Raw genomic sequence first — 19,209 nt, 5'->3', positions numbered from 1 at the left:
GCACCAGCAGAAAGGGGAGATGCAAAGTGCAGAGAAGTCAAGAGCAAAGCAGACCTGGTGTGGCTGGAACAAAGCTGTTAGGGCACTGCCATCATCCTCTGCCCACCCTGGGGGAAGCCCAGTGGGTGTGATGTGGAGTGAGCACTGTAAATGTGTAGGGACCTAGCAGGGAATGCTTATTTTTTGCCATTTTTTTTTTTCAACTGGATGCACCCAGAAATTAAACTGGAGTCCACAATACTTTCAACTTCTCTATTTTTTTCCTCTGGACTTTTTTTCAAGACATTGTGCCCAAGCAGATAACCCCAAAGAGACCGTCGTCTCAATGCACTCAAATCACATTGCTGCAGTAAAGCCATGTCCCCTGGGTCTCCTCTGGTCTTTGCATTGAACAACTCAGGCCAGCCTTCATCCCGCTGCTCCTCTTCATCCTTCTGCCCTAAAACTGTACCCCCCCCGCTCCAGGCACTGCCCCAGCCACCCACCTGAGACACCCAGAAGCGGCTTTTACTGTAAAACATCTGTGGGCAACTCCACCCTTGAGCCTCACCTTTTCTCCAGCAGGACCAAGAGGACCAGGATCTCCGTTGGGGCCAGAGCGACCTTTGGGACCTTCAGGACCATCCTCACCCCGGGGGCCAGGAGGCCCAATTTCCCCCTGTTAATCACAAGACAAGCGTTGACAAGGCAGGCAGGTCCCAAACCCCGCGTTTACTGACAGCACCACCCTCACGGCTGCAATCAGGTACTTCATGGAGCTGCAAATACAATTCTTGGAGAAAGCTGGTCTTCACCAAGAGGCTCAGGTAAGACTGCAAACTGTAAAGTGTTATTAGAACACCAAGCTTCCACTCACGCAGCCTGGCCATTATCTCCAACAACAGCCGTCTTTTCCTGCAGCCCAATTATCTGCATGCAGCACCTCTCCACCGAAGCAGCCTTCATTAGCTCTGATTGCAAGGCACCCTTTTACCCACCCCCTGGTTCCCAAATTGCAGTTTGATGTGCAAGCAAGCCCTGGGAAGTGTTTAATTGAGAGTTGAACCAGACAACGGGAAAAGAAAGACCATGCTGGAGCTCTTGTACTGAAAATCATTAGGAAATCCGAGAGCAGAGGGGACCGAGCTATTAATGTGAATTGTTGTGACACTGCAGACTTTGGCACAAAACCCAACAGTTACCATTTTGTCACACAGGGTAACAGGAGATGCTGCCATGCTGGGAACAGAGGCAGCCGCCTTCTTGCTCACCAGAAGCTGGGTGGATGCAGATTTATCTGCGAGGCACTCAAGCACCCCTTGTCCTTTCATTGCTCATAAAGCACAAAGAGTTTGATGGTGGGAACTGGTGTCGCGAGCTTTGTTTGAAGGAGCTTATGTCTATCCGCATTTGGTTGGGACAAGAGTCACCTCCCTGAGATGCCACCTTCAGCCCCTCTTCTTTAGCAGGAAGTGGGGGCTGGGGAAGCTTTCTGTTGTTTTAACTGTTTAATTGCACAATTAAACACCAGACATGGAGGATTTGATGTCTACTTTCAGAAGCCTTCATGGAAGGCATTAATTTCTCCTTTAAACGTGGGGATGAATGACGGCAGACCTCTTGTGATCCCTGGGAGAGCTTCAGAGCTCGAGGGGACACCAAGCCCCAGGCGATGCAGCAGTCAGATAAAAAGGGGGGACAAGAACAGCCCCTTGTCCGCAGGGGCTGGCTGTGAAGATGGGCAGACAAGCTGCAAAGCCCTGTGCTGCTGCCGCTGCCTGCATCCAAGCGTGATTTGGGGTTTCTGGTGGTCTGTGTGTTCCACTCATTTTAAAAGCTTTTACAACCAGGCAATGTGCCCTGCTGCTACAGATACAAGCCTAATGCGACACTCCACCCCTGGCATTTTTCACAGTGCTGCTGTGGTTTCTATTAAAGTCTGCTCCCAGTAACTTTACACTTCTCGTTGATGGTATGGAATCACATTAGGCACGGCAAATAAAGATGCCTACCAGACCCTAGCTGTAATATTATGAGGGGAAAAGAGATACTGAAAATAAATATGTGATACAGCTGGATCATGCAGTATTCCTAGCTGTCAAACCTCACGGCGGGGCCCTCTATCTATTATTACTCAGTTTTATTTTACCTTCAAGGTGGAATTAGCAAATCCAGGGATTTACAACATGAACATGAAATTCCTGTGTTCCTGCCCTGGAGGTCAGACACGCCAGAAGGACTCTGACAGGAGCCCACCTCACTGCTCCCCCCAAGCTGTGTTTGCAGGGTAACACACAGGCTTGAAAGGCAAAGCAGCACAAGATCACATCGGTCATAGACTCTTACCCGGTCTCCTTTGATGCCCATATCGCCTTTGAAGCCAGGGAAGCCATCTTCACCCTAAATAACAGAGGGGAAAGAACAGACAAGGTGTACAGATGGAAAAAAAGAAAAATGGCTTCTCTAGTCTCAGTGTATGGCCCCTGCCCAGGATGACAAGATTAGATTCCCACGTTGCCCATCACATTGGCTCCTGTAAGCCTTTGGCATGCAGAAATGGGCATGGAAACCCAGCCAGGCTGCGACTGCCAAGGTCCCCTAGGGACCACAGCAAGTATTCCCTACATCCCATCTTGGCTGCAAGTCGAGATCACAAATCTGGCCCCATATGAATAACAATACCTTGCCAGTACTGGGAACCAATTATTTCTGAAGTACAACTGGTTTTATTTTCACGGAGGATGTTTTACACCACGCTTCGAGGCAACCTCTAGGACAGTAGCAATATTTCTTTCAGCCAAGAAGGTTTAATTGCAGAGCTCAAATCAATAATGTATTTCCATCCTACAGCAAATCTCTCATAGGCAATGAAGACACAGTTCCCAGAAAGACTTTTAAAGTTTGGAAGGTCCCTGCCAGGATCCCCTAGCTGAAATTGCTGGCTTTGCTGCTGAATTGCTGGAGGCAGGAATGAAAGCACATGGATCTGCTTATGGGACTGGGAGAGATTTTTCTACACCTCCTGCTCTTCCTCTGGGAGAAACCAATTGCATCTTTGAAACATGCTGAGACAGACTGTGTTGCCTTTCTTATTGACCTGGGTTTCACAAGCTGCTCTGATGACCAGGCTGGGCAGCATACCCCAGCTGTAAGGCACCACAAACCCTTCACAGCTCCACTGAATCACCTGAGCTGCCAATTTTGTCAGGAGGAAATCATCGCAGTGCTGGACCCTGAGCCATCAGTAACGGCTGGCCCCAGCAAACAGCTCAACACCTGAGCATGTCACTGAGGCTCAGTTACTCCCAGGTCCAAGCCAAGATGTGGTAGAACATCACAGCAAGTACCCAGCCTGCACCCACTCCAAAAACAATGAGTTACCAGTCCTTTGGGTGCTCATCCCCCTTGCTTGTCCAAGGGAAACCCTCTGTGCAGAGGAAAACGTCACGTGGAGCATCCTGAGGGACCAGTCTGCAAAAATGCTCAGAGGCTGCAGAAGAACCAATCCAAATGTGCAGTGTTAACTCACCTTTTCACCTTTGGTGCCCTTCAATCCACGAACACCATCTGCTCCCTTGCAGGATATAAAACAAAACGTTACAAGGACACAGGTAAGCTTAAGAGGTGCTTATGGTGATTTTTGATATGGTGATATCACTACTTATGGTGATTTTTGCTTCCTCCAATGTTGGCAATGGTATCTCTGTGAACTGTGATGTTCCTAAACATATTGCTAATCAAATATCAGCCACCAATCTGGCTTTTGGGTCACCAGACAGCACCTTATAGTCACAGACCTCTGCTGATTTGATTTGGCAGGTGGGGTTGGTGGTCTCTGCCCATTCCCTGCCGAGGAGTTAAGCTTCCAGGGTAAAACTCACTATGAAAAGTTTTCCTGCATGTATCTTCCCAAAAAACATTTCCACAAATGCCTTGCCAGCACACTGAGCTCACTTGAGTATTGACAGAAAAACCAGTGCTCAATCTGTGTCTGGACACTTGGGAAGTAAATCCATATTAAAATATCTGAGCACATAGCCAGAGATTCCCCCGCTGCTCTCCAGTGGGTAGCAGCATCGCGTCTAACACCCCTAAAGGTTAAGTTGGCTCTTTTTTACCATGGTTTTCATCTCTGTGCATGCACTACCTTATTTAAAGTACATTTAGGCACCAAAAAGCAAAAAAAAACCCAAACAAAAAACCAAGTAACATGACTGGTGTTATGCACTTGTGACATGGTGCAGAAGCTCTCCAAAGCTTCACCAAGGCAATCAGTCCATGGTGGGTGCTGAGAGTGGTCAGGATCTGTCCCCTGCTACAACATCAGCCCATACCTGTTGGGGACCCCCATGCTTCCCATCAATCCTGCCTCTTGGGATAAATAACCTTCAGGTATTTACATCAGGTGTACCGTGCAATGCAACTCTCAGAATAAATAACCAAGCTTTTATTTTGAGGAATAATATTTTGCTTGGGGTATTTTAAATTTTTTATTCCCTTCAGCATGTCAAGAAAAAGTTTAATTAAAGTACATGAAAATTTGTGCAGCAGGACTGGGTTCTGGTAAGTGAGGCAAGATCTAAAAGTTATTTATAACTGCAAATGCAATGAGACACTTTTTTTTTTTTTCCAAACTGGAGGCTTGTGCAGTGAATAGAACACTGCTTGTAAGAAGCAAAACCTTGTCTGTATGCACTACAGGTTTGGTGCACGACACACTTTCTCTCTATCACTCTAATGTGGAACAGTTCCGCTTTAGTGGTAAACACAACAGCAAACCACCCCTAATGGACCACTACATCTCAGTCTGCAACCTTGCAAGAAATGAGATGGAAGCTTGCTTTGGCTAAATACATCCCCCTTAAATTTTGAAGGCAGAACAGCCCATGGGCTTCTGCTGTTGAAAAAAAAATAAATGTACAAAGGGGCTTAAGAGGGCTTAACTTCACCTGTAGTCAGTCCCCAGGCGGTGTTTGTATCTGCTAGCACAGATCCCTGCAGATTCATTGGACCTTTGAGATGCAGGATGCATCTGCACCTGAATTAATACGTCTTGATGGGCATAATAGCCACAGCTGAATAGGGAAAAACATACCCACCGCCGCCTTATCAGCATGCAAGCGCTGCAGGCAGCGGGAAGGAGGGAAGAACTGGAATTCAATCTAGTGAAAAAGCACACTGCTGAGGCGCCCCAGCTTCTTCTGACAAGGTTTTGGATCAGAGGCATGAAAAGCTTGCTTTGTTTTAGTAATAGGCTATTTTTTAAAAAATTAACAAGCCTTGTTAAAGTCTTCACATTCTGGCTGAGATTTACTTTGGTTGTAAACTGGGAACTGTTGGAATGGGACAGACGATGTTCACGAAAAATGAAAAGACAAATCTCTCCAAAGCGCTGAACGATGCTAAGGGTTATTGGAGAGCAGGGGACTTGCAATCCTCATTGCCTGAGAGAAGACCCTGGACCAAGGCTCACTTGAGCAGTACAGTTGGTCACTGAGGTGTCCCTACATGCCCTGGTAGGACATCTGCACCCACTGGCAGTGTCCACCTCCAGCACAAGCTGGAGAACTCCAGTCAAACAAGCAACATCACGGACACTGTCTCTGTGTCCTCCTTACCTTGACTCCGCGTGGTCCTGGATAACCGATGGGGCCCTGAGGACCTGGTGGACCCTGGGGCGAAAAAACACATGCGAACAAGAAAAACACATCAAAATTCAACGTGAAGGTGCATCTATAAGGAAAGTGCGTGGAAAACAAATATCCCAGCCATCTGGCTGCTTCAGACCGGGTGGAAATGGTAGCGGCCACCTGAAAATAGCTCAAAATAGCACAGAGAGTGACAGGAACATCACCTTGAGCAGGTACACTGGGCTGAGCAGATGGCAAAGATCCATATAATAGGAAAGGAGGATGAGAGAGTCAGGACAGCAGTGGTTCCTTAGAGAGGGGATTTATACATAAGGCTGACAATTTGCCTCTTGGATTAAAGAAACTGAGTTCTCTGAAAGAAGAAGAACATGTCCAGCTGTCTTCCCCCTTCCAAACCATCCTGGTTTTGCAGTAACGCAACAGAGCTTGTGAGGACGATGATCACAGAGAGGAGTTATTGCTTGAGGCACCAGCCTCGGGGTGATGTCCTTTGGCCTCAGCTATGTGGGGGAGGTGACGCTCATGAAGCTTCTTTCTGACATCAAAAGCTGCAAATCCCCAGGGACAGCAATGACCTGTGCTAGACACGGTGCCCAACATGCCCTGCAAAAACTCTCCTTCCCACCTTCGCTGCCATGCTTTCTTATACCTGCAAATAAATCATGTTCTTTATTGAACCCAGTTGGCTTTTATTTTGCTCAACTCCCTAAAACAAACACCCTTCCAACTTCTCCCAGACTGAGACAGCCCATTTTTTCCAGCCTGACAGCCAGACGGAGCTGACGGGTCCACCAGCATCCCAGACCTCGTGCGAATGTTGGCTGGCGGAGACCTGCAGCACCAGTGCCGCTACAAAATCACTTTCCTGACATTTGCTAAATGCCTGCCAGCCCAGGGAGCACTGGCACAACCACTTAATTGGCTTCTCATATTCTGCAGGGGCTAACGAATGAATTTTCAGCCTGGTGTGACACCAGCCGGACAAACGGCTGCGGCTGCGAGCTGGGCTCTGTGCAGCGCCTGAGCAAGGCTCGAGCCGACGTCCATCAAAGCAGACTGTGCTCTAATCAAAGACTTTTGACAAATGTAACGTTTTTTCAACTGAATGGGACGCAGTGGGAATGCAGATGGTAAATCTCCCGGACAGACAGACGACTGTATAATTCAAGGACTCTAGCCTCCAGCAATATTCTCAAATATATTGTTAAAGAGGGACTTTGAGGTGGAGGAGGAAGAAAAAGAAAGACCAGGAAATACAAAAAGAGTTATTTTCTGCATTCCTTCTGCCACGAAGGGTACTTATTTGTGTCTGATTAAGGGAAGGCTTCCCTTCACAGCTTCAGTTTTTGTGCTGCTTGCCAGGAAAGCTGGGAGGACTTGAGAAAAGACCAGCCCAAGCCCCAGAAGACACTCTCAAGCAGACGCAAGCTGGGCTCAGCTTTCAAATTTCATCAGGGTTTGCTTCTTACCACTTCCACTGCCCCACATCCCCTGGCTGCCCGGCCGTCCCAGGCGCCCATGCAGATCTGTCCCATCCAGCTACCGTGACCTTCCCCTTCACAGTGACGGGGACCTTCTTGACACCTACCTGACTGCCCTTCTCTCCAGGAGGACCTTCTTTGCCAGGGTGACCCTATTAATACAAGAGACAAAGAGAAGAGGAAAATGGGTTTAGCACACATCTAATCCTTCCGAAGCCAACAAGCTCACTCAGGCAGCTACAATTTATCTGTAGGAGAACATCTGCTCCCCGGGAAGCTCTTACCGATATAAGCAGCCCCCCCCCCCCCCTCCCCCCCAAAGCCAGCTTGCAAGAGTAAGTTTTCCCCCAAAGGAAGAGAGGAGCATTTGGGTCCTTGGTGGTATTCTACCTGGTTATTTATCCTTTTACTCTTCACTACCTTTCAGCAGAGAGGCACAAACCATTTTGCAATATTCCTCACGTATTAGAACAACCTCCATGAGTTGAGCAGAAAGCTGCATATAAATTTTGCAGATAGGAAAACAGGTAAAATTTACTCCATGTGTTAGCAAACTTGTGAAGGTCACAAGATGCTCAGACTGGTCGGATCCCCTCATTAATTTCCTAATTCCTAGAGTCCATTACAAGATCCCATGACAAATGCTGAGCTAACCTGCATCCCTGCTAGACGGCGGCTGGCTGGATGCTGGCCAGCATTCCTCCTGGGATTTGATGCTGAATAACTCAACATCCAAGAGTTTCCAACATTCTTATTCACAGCCTTTAGAAGTCTTTTGCTGTAGGTGCAGTCAGTAGAAAATAAAGGTGTGAATTGCCTCAGAGCTGGAAGGATTAGTGAGAAATGGGGGAAATCCATGAAAGTGTTTTTTAGCGTTGATTTCTCTGCTGTCAGAACCAAAATGGAGCCAGGTTGGAAGATGACTCTTTAGGTGGCAATGCCTGTACAAAAGGAATAAGCCCCTGCAAAGGCACTCACTGCACACCCAGGGACCTTTTGTTTTATAAGGAAGATGAAAGCACATCCAGCTGCTCTAAAGCCACCAAGACCTTCTGCGCTCAATGGTTTCTTTACTTATGAACTCTCCTCTAAATACACAAAAAGCTTTCTACCAATATAACAAGGAAAAGCTTATGAGCATTTTCCATCATCAGTCTTCAGAACGGGAATGTCAGGCAAGCCAGATTTCAATAAACAAGCTGGCTTAATAAAGAAACAAAACGACAGCTGTCATTTTTACATCAACGCAATGTAGGAGGAAGATGCAATCTGAGTTTGTCCTGTGAGATTAAATGGCACCAAGAGCATCAGTGCACAAAAGGAGTCCTATAACCGTGCTTGCCTTCAGCTCCTGCTATCTCCCTGCACCCTGAGGGAGGCAAAATGGAAGAGCAGCAAGATTTCAAAAGCCTTTGTCCGCTCTGCACTAAATCATCACTATTTTCAAAATGCCCATCTCCATTACGGCTACTAAAATAAAAAACTGATGAGCAATTTGGTTGGCTTTCACAGCGAGATACTTCAGGGATTTTCAGGTATCTTCCAAGACCAGTTTCTACAAAGAGAATACGCGTGGGGTGTTTGTCCTTGGAAAGAGTGACCTGTATGTTTACAAACCTACAAACTGCATGCTACATGGCTACCTGCAGCAAGGGACCCGTGCCCAGGCACAACCACCTGTGCTCGGCTTGCAGGTCTTATACATCCTTCAGTCTGCATAAAAATAGACCTGGCATCTTCTCCAGCTGATCTTCCCTGGAGGCTGCTGCAGGACTTTCACATCAAAAGCTACAGCTTTAGAGATGTTCTGGGCTTTGCTTTAGCTGCTCTGTTGACTCAGCTAACAATTGTATGAATGTTCGAAATGCCCTCTGTAGGAATGATAATCCAAGGGTGGGAAATGTGATTTAATTTTTTTTTTTTTCCATGCTCTGCATTTGGATTAGTGGAATGTAACTATTTCACATTTGTCATTCTTAAAACCAGGTGCCTCTGAGGTGTGTAAAAATGAGATCAGGTTTAAAGGCCAGAGATTTTTAAGCCCAATTTCTAGAGGAAGGAGCAAATTACGTTTAAAGTAGGCTTAGGAAGAATGCACAAGAATACAACATTGACATGCAATTTCAGCCTGTGCTTATCACTGTTCTGCAGCAGTGCCCAGCAGCCCTGAGCGAGACGAGGACCACCCAGCGCGGGTGCTGCGGTTCACACAAACACACACATGGAGGAGACCATCTCGACCTTGGTGAGTTGCCAACCCATGTCAAACAGAGAGGAGAGACAGGAGGAGGGGAAAGAGAGGCCTGAAGAGATGGTGAGAAGCACCCAGCACTGTGCTGCGAGGCTGAGCAAAGCTTGGAGCAGGGACAGGGCTTCTCAAAGCCGTCAGCCCAGCCACAACGCAGGCAGGGTGAGCCTGACCTTTGCTGCACAAGCCCTTGGTGAACCCCAGGGTGGATGGGTGCAGGATGAGGCCCTGCAGCCCTGATGCTGAGCAGAGACCCAGGAAATAACAACTTACCGGAGGACCATCTGCACCAGGCATGCCAGGAAGACCAGGTTTGCCCAGCGGCCCCTAAAAACAAACAGAAAATCACCAGCTGCAATGGTCTGAGCCTCCAGAGCATCAGCGGACGGGGCTTTTCCAGACATGCCTTGTGATTTTCCTAGGTGTGAAAGGCTGCAGCGAGGTGAGTCTGTTCAAAAAGCTGCTGTGACTGGTAGGGAGTCTGCTTATTTCTGTGGGCAGAGTTGTTCCCACATCCTGGGAAACCGCGGCGTTAGTGCCAGCACCTCACGCATACAGGCCCAACAGAGCAAAGCGAGCTCAACGGGAGACTCTGGGTCGTAAGGCACCCAGGTGCCATCCTGCCACAAGGGCACGGTGCTGCACAGGTGGCTGGGGACAAGTCAGAGGACAGCAAACGACGGGGCTCACTGGACCAAGAAATGCCCATTCTTTGGTGCCCCATGGCAAGGCGATTAACTGGCAAAGGAAGAGCGGAGCTGCCCCAACCGACTGCGCTTGCCGCTTTAACGCCGCTCAATGATTACCTTTTTAATTAAGCAACCCCCTGCTTTCTCACACCACCGAGGAGTGCTGCCGCTGTTGCAAGTGTGTGACTCAGCACCGAAACACAAGTGCCCTTTTCCTGGCAGAACTGTTAACGTGCTCCTTCACAGGAGAATGATTGATGATGCTTCGAGTCCACCCCACGCTGCCCACACAGGCAGGGGGTTCTCCTGGTGCACACACCGGGACACACGCTCTGTCTCTACTCAACGGGAGCTGAGCAAACACTCGGAGAACTGCTACTCTGTAGGCAAACCCCTTCCCCTTGTTTAAATCCTGATGGTCCCAGGGCTGCCTGGGGGAACCGAGGCCAGCATTGACCCCACCACGTCAACAGCAGAGGAAAATCAGAGAGAGCTGGCACAGGCGGGGAGGAGGCAGAGGATCTCGGCTGAGCCAGCCAAACCCACGGGGCTCTTCCCATTACCATCCCGCTCAGAATTCCAGGCATTTAGCCACAGAAGACGACAATTTTCAGTCCTCTCCTGTTTTACCATAGGCTGCCTTCAAAATGTTTCTCTTAAGAGGGGAAATGAATGCAAATATTATGAATTAGAGGTAAACCGTGCTTTCTTGTCTCTCTTCTGTCTGGAATGAGAGGCATTAGACTTTCATAGACACGGCTGCAAACAGATGTTGTACATGGGGCAAAGGAGGAGCTGAAGTAGAAGCAAATGCATATCAATGGCAACAGTTGTCTTAAGTCAGAGCTGCAGCATTTAAACGTACTTTCTCTCCTGGGGGACCAATAGCGCCTTGTGGACCTGGAAGACCCTGCAAAAAGAAAAAAAACACCAAACAACTAGGGTCATTAAGGAACAAGTTATCCCTTCCAAATGCATTTTGGCAGTGCCTCAGCTGAGCATCATTCTAGTGCCTGCAAAGGCTGGGGACTTCCCCAGCTCCATTCATTCTCAAAATGTCTTGCAATAGATGATAAAATTTAGATTTTGCATGGCATGCCTCCTCTGGAGGGCTGCACCGCTCGGCCATGTGCAGCCAGGCTCATCCCCAGGATGGAAACAGAGATGCTCAGGAGTGAGACTTGCTGAGATCCGTGGAGAAGGCTGACAGCAAGGCTTGGACATCTGTATTACCCACCTGGCTCCAGAGCAACTGGATCGTGGGGTGCTAAAAAACAGACATAAGCCACAAGATGTGGCTCAGACACAGAGACTGCTTGGACCTGGGTTTGGCTTTGCATCATGGCAGCAAAAGCCAGGTGAGAACTGGGGGATCTGAAACCAGGAGCATTTTCATGAAGACTTTGGGCCAGGAGGAATTGTCAAGCCAGTTCCCAGCAAATCCCCTCATTGCTGGTCCTGTCTGGTGGGGGAGCAAAGCCCATTCAAAACCATCATTCCTTCTTCCTACTGATGCAAAGGAGTCCTCCTCTTACCTGAGCACCTGGGTTACCCTGCTGTCCTGGGGGACCTGGCTCACCTTGAGGACCCTGCGAGGAGACAAGGGCAGAGCTGAAGGCAGGAAAGGGGAGCGCAGAGCTGGTGCTTCCTCGGGTACCACAGCTTCTGCACTCCGCACAGCCCCGCGCCCCCCTGCAGCATCTTGACACCCTCTCTAACACATCTCCAGTAACCAAGAGCTCCTGGGAATGGGAAACAGCTTCTCTCCACGGTGGGAGGGGTGAAGTTATTTCAGGACACACGCATTTCTCTGCATGGACATGCAGCCCAACTGAGCTGAGCAGGGCTCTGACACTACCTGTTTTTGCGCTGGCTCTTCTGCAGGGAGTCCATTTTATCCAATTAGTACCAAGTATGAGCACATCATACAGATTTCTTTTTTTCCTTTCAGTTAAATTACTATATTCTGATATTCATTACAACAACACACATCTCGATGAAAATGTTTGATCTTTCATGGGGAAATAATGTGTAATTCCATCAGAAATTATAATAAATTAACATCCATTTGCTGTAGGAAGATATTCTCTGTGGTTTTCACAGGCTCTGATAGGAATCCAGACCAGGTGAAAAAGCAATTAGCAAATCTAATTTAATCGAGTACATTTTACATTTCCCTCTATAGAATATCCGAACTGTCTAAAATTTGCAGTGAAAACTTACCACATTCCCCTTGGGACCTGTTTGTCCATCCATACCAGCCACACCCTGAGAAAGGATTTAAAAAAACAGCACTAAGAAAGTATCTCTTTATTTTGCACCATGAATGCAGAGAAATTACCATAAAAATAACAAAACATCAGGAGGCCTTCTGGACTGCGTGGAAAGGGAGCAATTTTCTAAAGGTGTTTGCTAAAGCAGCCAATTTCACAAATCCAGTTTACACTTTAAAAAGTCATTTCAGTGTTTTCCTCACCAGTTTAACCTGCCCGTGAGGTAGAATCAGCGCCAGGTTGAGCAAATCCCGGCTAAGTACCACAGCCGGATTACCTCCAACAGCAAGCAGGCATGGGGTAGCAAATAAAGATGAAAAACGGGAACAGGACAACAACAAATGAGAAACGTCTCCGCTCAGATGCAAGCGCATCATTCAGCAAGGCAGCGGTGAAGGCAACGGGGCTGCGCTGCCTTGTGGCAAAACGGACGGCAACTGGGGTCAAACACTCCCTGAGCATCTTCATTAAGGGAGTAACATGGGCAAGTGGAGATGTCCTGCTGGGGGTTCCCCTGCCACCATTTTGCTCTGGGGCAGGGGGGGGGTAACTGGGGTGTAACATCACGCTCGTGAGAGATGAGACAGTTTTGGAGCAGGTCCTGAACCCTCATTAAAGTTCAGCAGGACTAGGAGCTCAAAGCAAAGATGTCTTTGTATCCCAGGGGGGTTAAGGGCTTCACCACGCGCACCACCACACGCTGACTGCCTTAGCTCTAGCAGCAGCCCAGGTTTTGGTTTTTAAGTTCTGGGACTTCAGCAAGGTGCAGTGATTTATGGAGAGAGCCCCTGCATCAGCACTTCCAGCAGCGCACGGCAGATGAGGTGACTGTCTCACGAATTAAAACCGGCATGTTCCTTCCTTGGCTTTCACCCGAAATATGAACAAACTGCTTTAAAGTCTCACCAGCCCTCAGGCAAAAGCTAATAGCAAAGTCACTGTGTTAATAACTCTCATTCTTCCCTTTCAGCCTGAGCGAAGCATTAATATTTACTCAGGTGGGCCAAATCTTCAGCTGCCATAAATGAATGTGATGCCACTGAAAATGGGGGAGAATATGGACTTTGAGCCATCACTTTTTTTTAATACCACTTTTTTTCATTACACAGATGTATAAAAATATGCAGCTGTATCATCTGCTTGGATGACTAATGGGGACAGGGCATTTTGCTCGGAAGGCTCAGCAGCCCTGGGAACTCACCGGTGGCCCCGGGGGTCCAGGCGGCCCCTTCGGTCCCAATAGTCCTCGGGGTCCCTGTTGGGGGAAACAAACGGGGTTAGTGGTCCCAGTGCCCTGCCACAAGTGTGGATCAGGGGAAGCTCGTGCACGGCTGAGCATCGCACTGCCCGGGGAAGCATCAGGGCTGGCATGGCAGTGACCTTCCTGGTTTTGCGGTAACAGCAACTTTCTCGGTTTACAAACCAGTAGAAGAAATCCTGTGGGCGCATATTCTTGGATTATAAAGATAAGTAATATAGGCACAGACATTTATTCTTTGGATTGGAAGAAAGCCCACTTAAACCATTTTTTTAAATTTTATTAATTTAATCATATTCCTGGATTACCCTGTAATGCACACGACGTAAAACACTTTGCAGCCAATTCATTCTAGCTGGAGAGTTTTACGAAGAATGACGTGATACCGCTAATGGATCATTAGGGTTAGCATTTCAAAACCTCTCCAGATTTAATTTTTATCATTGACAATCTATACAATTCAGCAAGGCTGGAAAAGGTTTTCAGCCTGTAGCATAAATGTACGCTTTCAAAGGCATTTGGTTCTTAAACCTTAAGCAGTCAGGACTCCTGGTATCATGGTGTTTTCTTTCCATTTCTAGCTTTCTTTGCAGATTTAACTTCGCATCATCTTCAGGCAAATTGGTAGGGTTGGAGCATCACATTGAATAAGCAGAGACATGGCAGGAGAATTGTATTCACTCTAGAGCAAGCTTTGCAAATCACACCCCTGCACCTCTTCTATCTGGAGCCCTCAGGTGGGTTTGTAGTAAAAGGAAAGGGATGGGGTCTTGTGTGTACTCAGCTGCAGATCTCAAAGCTCACCTTTTAAATGCAGGCCCTTTCTTAAATTAGGGAGAATTCTCTGAAGTACGAGAACTCTGGGTATTGACAGGGATGGTGCTCACTCACTGCCATGGAGGAAAATCGTTCTTGATTGATGGGCAGTTTTATCTGTCTGCCCAAATATTATAGATCCCCTGTTTCATTATGCAGAGGGGACAGAGGAATTAAAACTAAATGTTACAGGATAAAAGAGCAGACATTAAGGAAGTATCTGATCTTGGAGACTGCAGTGCAGGGATTTTGATTCTGCAAAAAACACAGTTTGCAGCAAAAAATAGATGCGTCGACCAAGTGGTCTGTCCCAGTCCCCTGAGACCTTCCTGGGCTAACGCCTCACACGCTGAGTCCCAGCAGAGCAGAAACTCGGCTTGTACCAGCTGACAATGGGAAATGGAAGGAAACAGAACAGGATGAAGAAAAACAAATTTTGTAAGGCCCACCACTAGTTTCAGTTACCACTCAATTTGGAAAGACCCTCTTTTGGCTCAGGGCAGAGAAAAAGAGAAATGTGCAGATTTACTTGTATACATTTAAACAACACGTTTCCTGTAATGCAATTTAAACCTTTACCCTAGCCATCACAGGTATTTTTACTTGTGGTGTTGAAATAAAAATAAACTTCCCTGCATGCATTATCATTATTTAAGTTCCTCTTTTGTTGCTGTGTTACCTGAGCACATAAATGCTTTTAAGAAGTTAATAACCCATAAGTTATTGCTTAGACATGTGCTAAGGAGATAGCTGAGTTGATTAATCTTTCCCAGAAGTTAATCAGACATCTCGTCTATAATTTAGTTCCAGTGAGTTTGTAAATGCCAACCCTTCCCTTTCTCACATGAAGTGTGTCCAACAGTTCTCATAAATTACTTTCAGGCCACCACGCTGGGCCTTAGAACAACAAAATAAGACATTTTGAAAGCAAAGCCGGTGGTAAATGATAGGTAGTTAATGTTCTTTTCCTAACAAAGGAAATGCATTTTAGATGAAGTAAGCAGCCAACAACTGTACTACACACACAAATCTACAGCCAGCCAGCAGCAGCATTTACCATTGCCAATAAAGTAAAAAATACTCGGTATTGGAGGAAAAACGCTTTCAAGAGTTTCAAATCGACAACCCAACTGTTTCTTTTCAGTGGGATACTCCCTGAAAGCATTTCTTTGGGTTGGTCAAGAGATTTTTGTTCAACACCACCAGCACCTCCTTTAGCCTTACTGATAACAGGAATTCCCTCCTTCGCTAGCCCTGGCTCAGCCACTCCGGCGTTCACAGCCCGTGGAGGCCCAACCATTGACAAACACTGCAGATTTATGAAGTTTTGTGCACCGTGAACAGAATACTGACCCCACTGAAGTCAGGGCTAAATGCCTCCTTGAGCTCAACCCTGCCAGGATTGCATCCAGCGATCTAAAAGGGATCACCTGCACCGCCCAGAACTAAGCATGCGGGCAAGGGAGCTACACGGCTCACAGGTAAAGCCTCTGCTCACTGCAGCTTGCTATGGATGCTCACGAAACACTATTTCACATATGTTTACCACGCAGAACTTCTACCCCAGCCTACTTACCTGAATCCTAAATCACACGTCAGAAAGAAGGAAAACAGGAAAAGGATGAGACCAATCTAAGCTAAGCTTTACCTTTACATTTTTTTCAAAGAGTAGCCAATGAGCAAACAAAATCAATGAGAATTTTGCTCATTAAGAAAAAAAAAAAAAACCACAAGCAAACCACAAAGAAAACCCCAAACACAAAAAAACAACGAAACAACAACAAAAAAACCAAAACACAACCAACCCCTCAGAAAGCATCTTATCTTCTTGGTAGCCATTTTAGTGAAAAAAAAGCAAAGCAGAGCTGTTACAGCACAGGTACTCTCTACACCATTCACGTGGATCTTCAAGCAAGAGAAGCCCAGTCCTGCAGGACCCCAGGGGTCTTGCTTAGCACCAGAAGAGCTGCCCCCCGGGACATCCCATATGAAGACCTTCACCAAAGCAGTGCTGCAGCACGTCAAGCCGAAGAAGATACTCACAGGTTCTCCAGGTAGACCTCTGGGTCCAACTTCTCCATCATCTCCCTGCTCAGCGGCGACGGCACAGAGAAAGGCAGCAGCAGAGACAAAACAAACCAGTTATATTTCACTCACATCACAGGTGTTTCATTCTTGTTAGATAATAATCACACAGAAAACCAGCTTCCCTGGAGCAATAAAAGGGTAGCCATGCATAAGGAAGACCTCGTAAACGTGGAAACTAATACAATGCGTGCAGAATTTACCAAGGATTAGAAATGCTGTAAGGATACTTCATAATTCATGTCGATGTTTATAAAGATGGATTTTGCTAACAGGCAAGATATTGCAGAAACAATTCAGGGCATGCGAGTCAATAACCGGAAGATTTATACCAAACCAAATGGCAAACCAGTACAGAAGCACCACCCTGGGAACGTGATTTAGCCAGATTAGGGCTTCTCAGATAAACCGGAGGTAGCAAAGGGGTAATTCCTCATCCCCCTGCTCCCATCGCCTGCTGATGCTCCACGGATCTCCCAGGAGTATGAGGTGGTGCTTCCCCTGAGCTGCTTTTAGATCACCCCAAACCTGAGGCTCCCTCTCAGGAAATCAATCCCAGCAGCCATCCCTTATAAATTCTCTTCTGCTGATAAAATTCATGCTGCTCTTCCCAGTTATGCCCTCCGAGCTCCTCTCCCTGCACACCTCAAACGTTTTCTTTTTCTCTTTAGGATTAAAGTTCTCCAGACACTCGTTTTTCCGCCGCAAGACATGGGTTTGGTCTTTTCAACTTCAAAGCACTTTACAGCCACAACTAATTAATCCTTACAACCTCATGGTGAGAAAGGTGTTATTATCTGTGCTTTACAGAGGAAACAAATAGCCAAAGGTGGAAAGAAAACATTGTGGAAGGGGATTAGAGCCTGGGAAATCCATACTTGCTCCTCCAATTAAACCACGTGCTCCTCACAGGCATGGATTCAGCATTTTCAATCTCTCCCTCCTCTTAAACCAGCCATTCTAGGCCTGCAATCACTTAGTTTGAGCTTTGCTGAAGGCCTTAAACTATTAATGAAACAGTGGGGAAAAGAGAAGTGAACAATTTAATCTTTGATTCCCACACTGTCTGGAATTTCTGTTCTCCAAGTCTTCCAAGCTCACTTTGAGGATTAATATTTTTCTTGTGTTGTTCTTTTTCCTTCTAACAAAACCCGAGTTTTCTGACTAGATCTTCAAAACTTAATTATTCTTTTCACTTTTATTCCCACCTCATCATTCCCTCTCACCACGGCCACCCGCAACATCCCCAGGACACAAGGGCGGGCAGCCGATGACACTCTGATGCTCGCGCGCTGGCTGCTCCTGCCACGTCTCTGGCTGCTCCTGCATCTGCTTCTTGTTTACAGGAGTTACTTATGAATTCAAAGGGCTGCCAAATCCAGAGACAGACTTACCCTCTCCCCATCCTCTCCGGGTGCCCCCGGGGGTCCGTGGGGGCCTGGCTCACCCTATGAAAGGAAGGCAGAAAAGGCATCAGACACACTCGGGCAATGGAAAAGGTTGGGTAATGTTGATGAACCAAGCAATGGACTTGACTTTCTGCCTCCACTGTGTGCTGAAGGTACTCATACCCTCACGGTTCCCATCTCTGCGCTCTCTGAAGCAGCAGACCCTGCTCAGGGCCATGTGTGGGCTCCAGCTCTGACAGACTCCTGTTCTCGAGGGGTTAGAGCTCACGGGAATTACTGGTGACATTTCACCAGGGGTCTGGGAACCAAGCAGGCACCGTCGCTCCTTCAGGAGGGGGACTGAGCTCTGCATGCAGTTATTGCTTTACCCAAGGCATGTTATTCCATTTCTAGCTGATTAGGCATCTCTCTCAGGCACTGTCTTCCCGTTCCTGTGTAGCTTGTAATCACGATGCAATCTCCACTGTTCAAACACTCCCTGGCTTTATAAAGCAATGGCTGCACTCTCTAGGGAGGGGAGGCATGAGCAGCCTGCCAAAATAACCGGCTTCTTGCATTTTTTTCCCCGTCGTTTAATTATAAAGCAAAGAGAAGAATCGCATTATAGTTTTTGGCAATTTCCATCCATGACTGCACTGTCTAACAGCAGGTTTTGCCTCTTGCTTTATTTTTCAGTCAGTGTTTTGTTAAGGCAATTCCCCCACCCTGGCCCACCTTTCCAATTTCAAGCAGTCCCAGAAGGATCTTGCAGTTTCCCAGGATGTGAATACTGTGCCTGGAGGGATGCTGTGACATCCCACATGCTCTTACGGGACACTATCATCCTTTCCTAACTGCACCACTGTGGCTTGTCCCCAGCAATTCCGCCCCCCAGCCAGCACCTCCCTGCCAAGGTTTCATTACAGACAGTGGCCAGAGCACAAGGGGAAGAAACTTACTCTATTTCCCTTCTCGCCAGGCAAACCAGCCAAACCATCAAACCCTCGGTCACCCTAAAAGAAAAACCAGTTTAGTACACATTTCCACCCACTGTTGAATATCTTTCCAATTTGTTTCCTTTCTGTGTCAAGGAGGGATCGATTTTCTCCCTCAGAAATTCTGCCTTGAACTTCCCACCAGACCAGTGATGGTTTCAAAGTTATAGATTAGAAAAAGAGAAAAGCTCAAAGTTATTTTAACTCCCCTCTCTTCCCCCAGCACCTACAGTTTCAAATGTTTTCCCATGTGAATGTCAGAGCTTCTTTGGGTGACTTCTCCATGATCTAAAGCATCTCCCTTGTGCACAGGCTCTTCTAGCCCAATTATTTCTTTATTCATTTC

The 19,209-nt window shown here is 47.2% G+C and overlaps 1 protein-coding gene across 3 annotated transcripts in view; it reads right to left on the bottom strand.

The window, feature by feature from the left end:
- COL5A1 (collagen type V alpha 1 chain) overlaps positions 1-19,209 on the bottom strand; it is a 160,312-nt gene that overhangs the window by 40,560 nt on the left and 100,543 nt on the right. For all 3 annotated transcript variants that reach the window (XM_080400825.1, XM_080400826.1, XM_080400827.1), the window contains exons 18-30: positions 18,828-18,881; positions 17,875-17,928; positions 16,439-16,483; positions 13,523-13,576; positions 12,272-12,316; positions 11,584-11,637; positions 10,914-10,958; positions 9,633-9,686; positions 7,219-7,263; positions 5,598-5,651; positions 3,509-3,553; positions 2,326-2,379; positions 551-658 (exon numbers count right to left, since the gene is read on the bottom strand). In XM_080400825.1, the coding sequence (XP_080256951.1) occupies positions 551-658; positions 2,326-2,379; positions 3,509-3,553; positions 5,598-5,651; positions 7,219-7,263; positions 9,633-9,686; positions 10,914-10,958; positions 11,584-11,637; positions 12,272-12,316; positions 13,523-13,576; positions 16,439-16,483; positions 17,875-17,928; positions 18,828-18,881 (711 nt within the window). The remainder of the gene's footprint in view (positions 1-550; positions 659-2,325; positions 2,380-3,508; positions 3,554-5,597; positions 5,652-7,218; positions 7,264-9,632; positions 9,687-10,913; positions 10,959-11,583; positions 11,638-12,271; positions 12,317-13,522; positions 13,577-16,438; positions 16,484-17,874; positions 17,929-18,827; positions 18,882-19,209) is intronic.

This window comes from Falco punctatus (assembly GCF_963210335.1).
Source record: "Falco punctatus genome assembly, chromosome: 9".
NCBI lineage: Eukaryota > Metazoa > Chordata > Aves > Falconiformes > Falconidae > Falco > Falco punctatus.
Note: the sequence above shows the minus strand (reverse complement) of the source record. Positions and strands in the feature narration are given on the sequence as shown.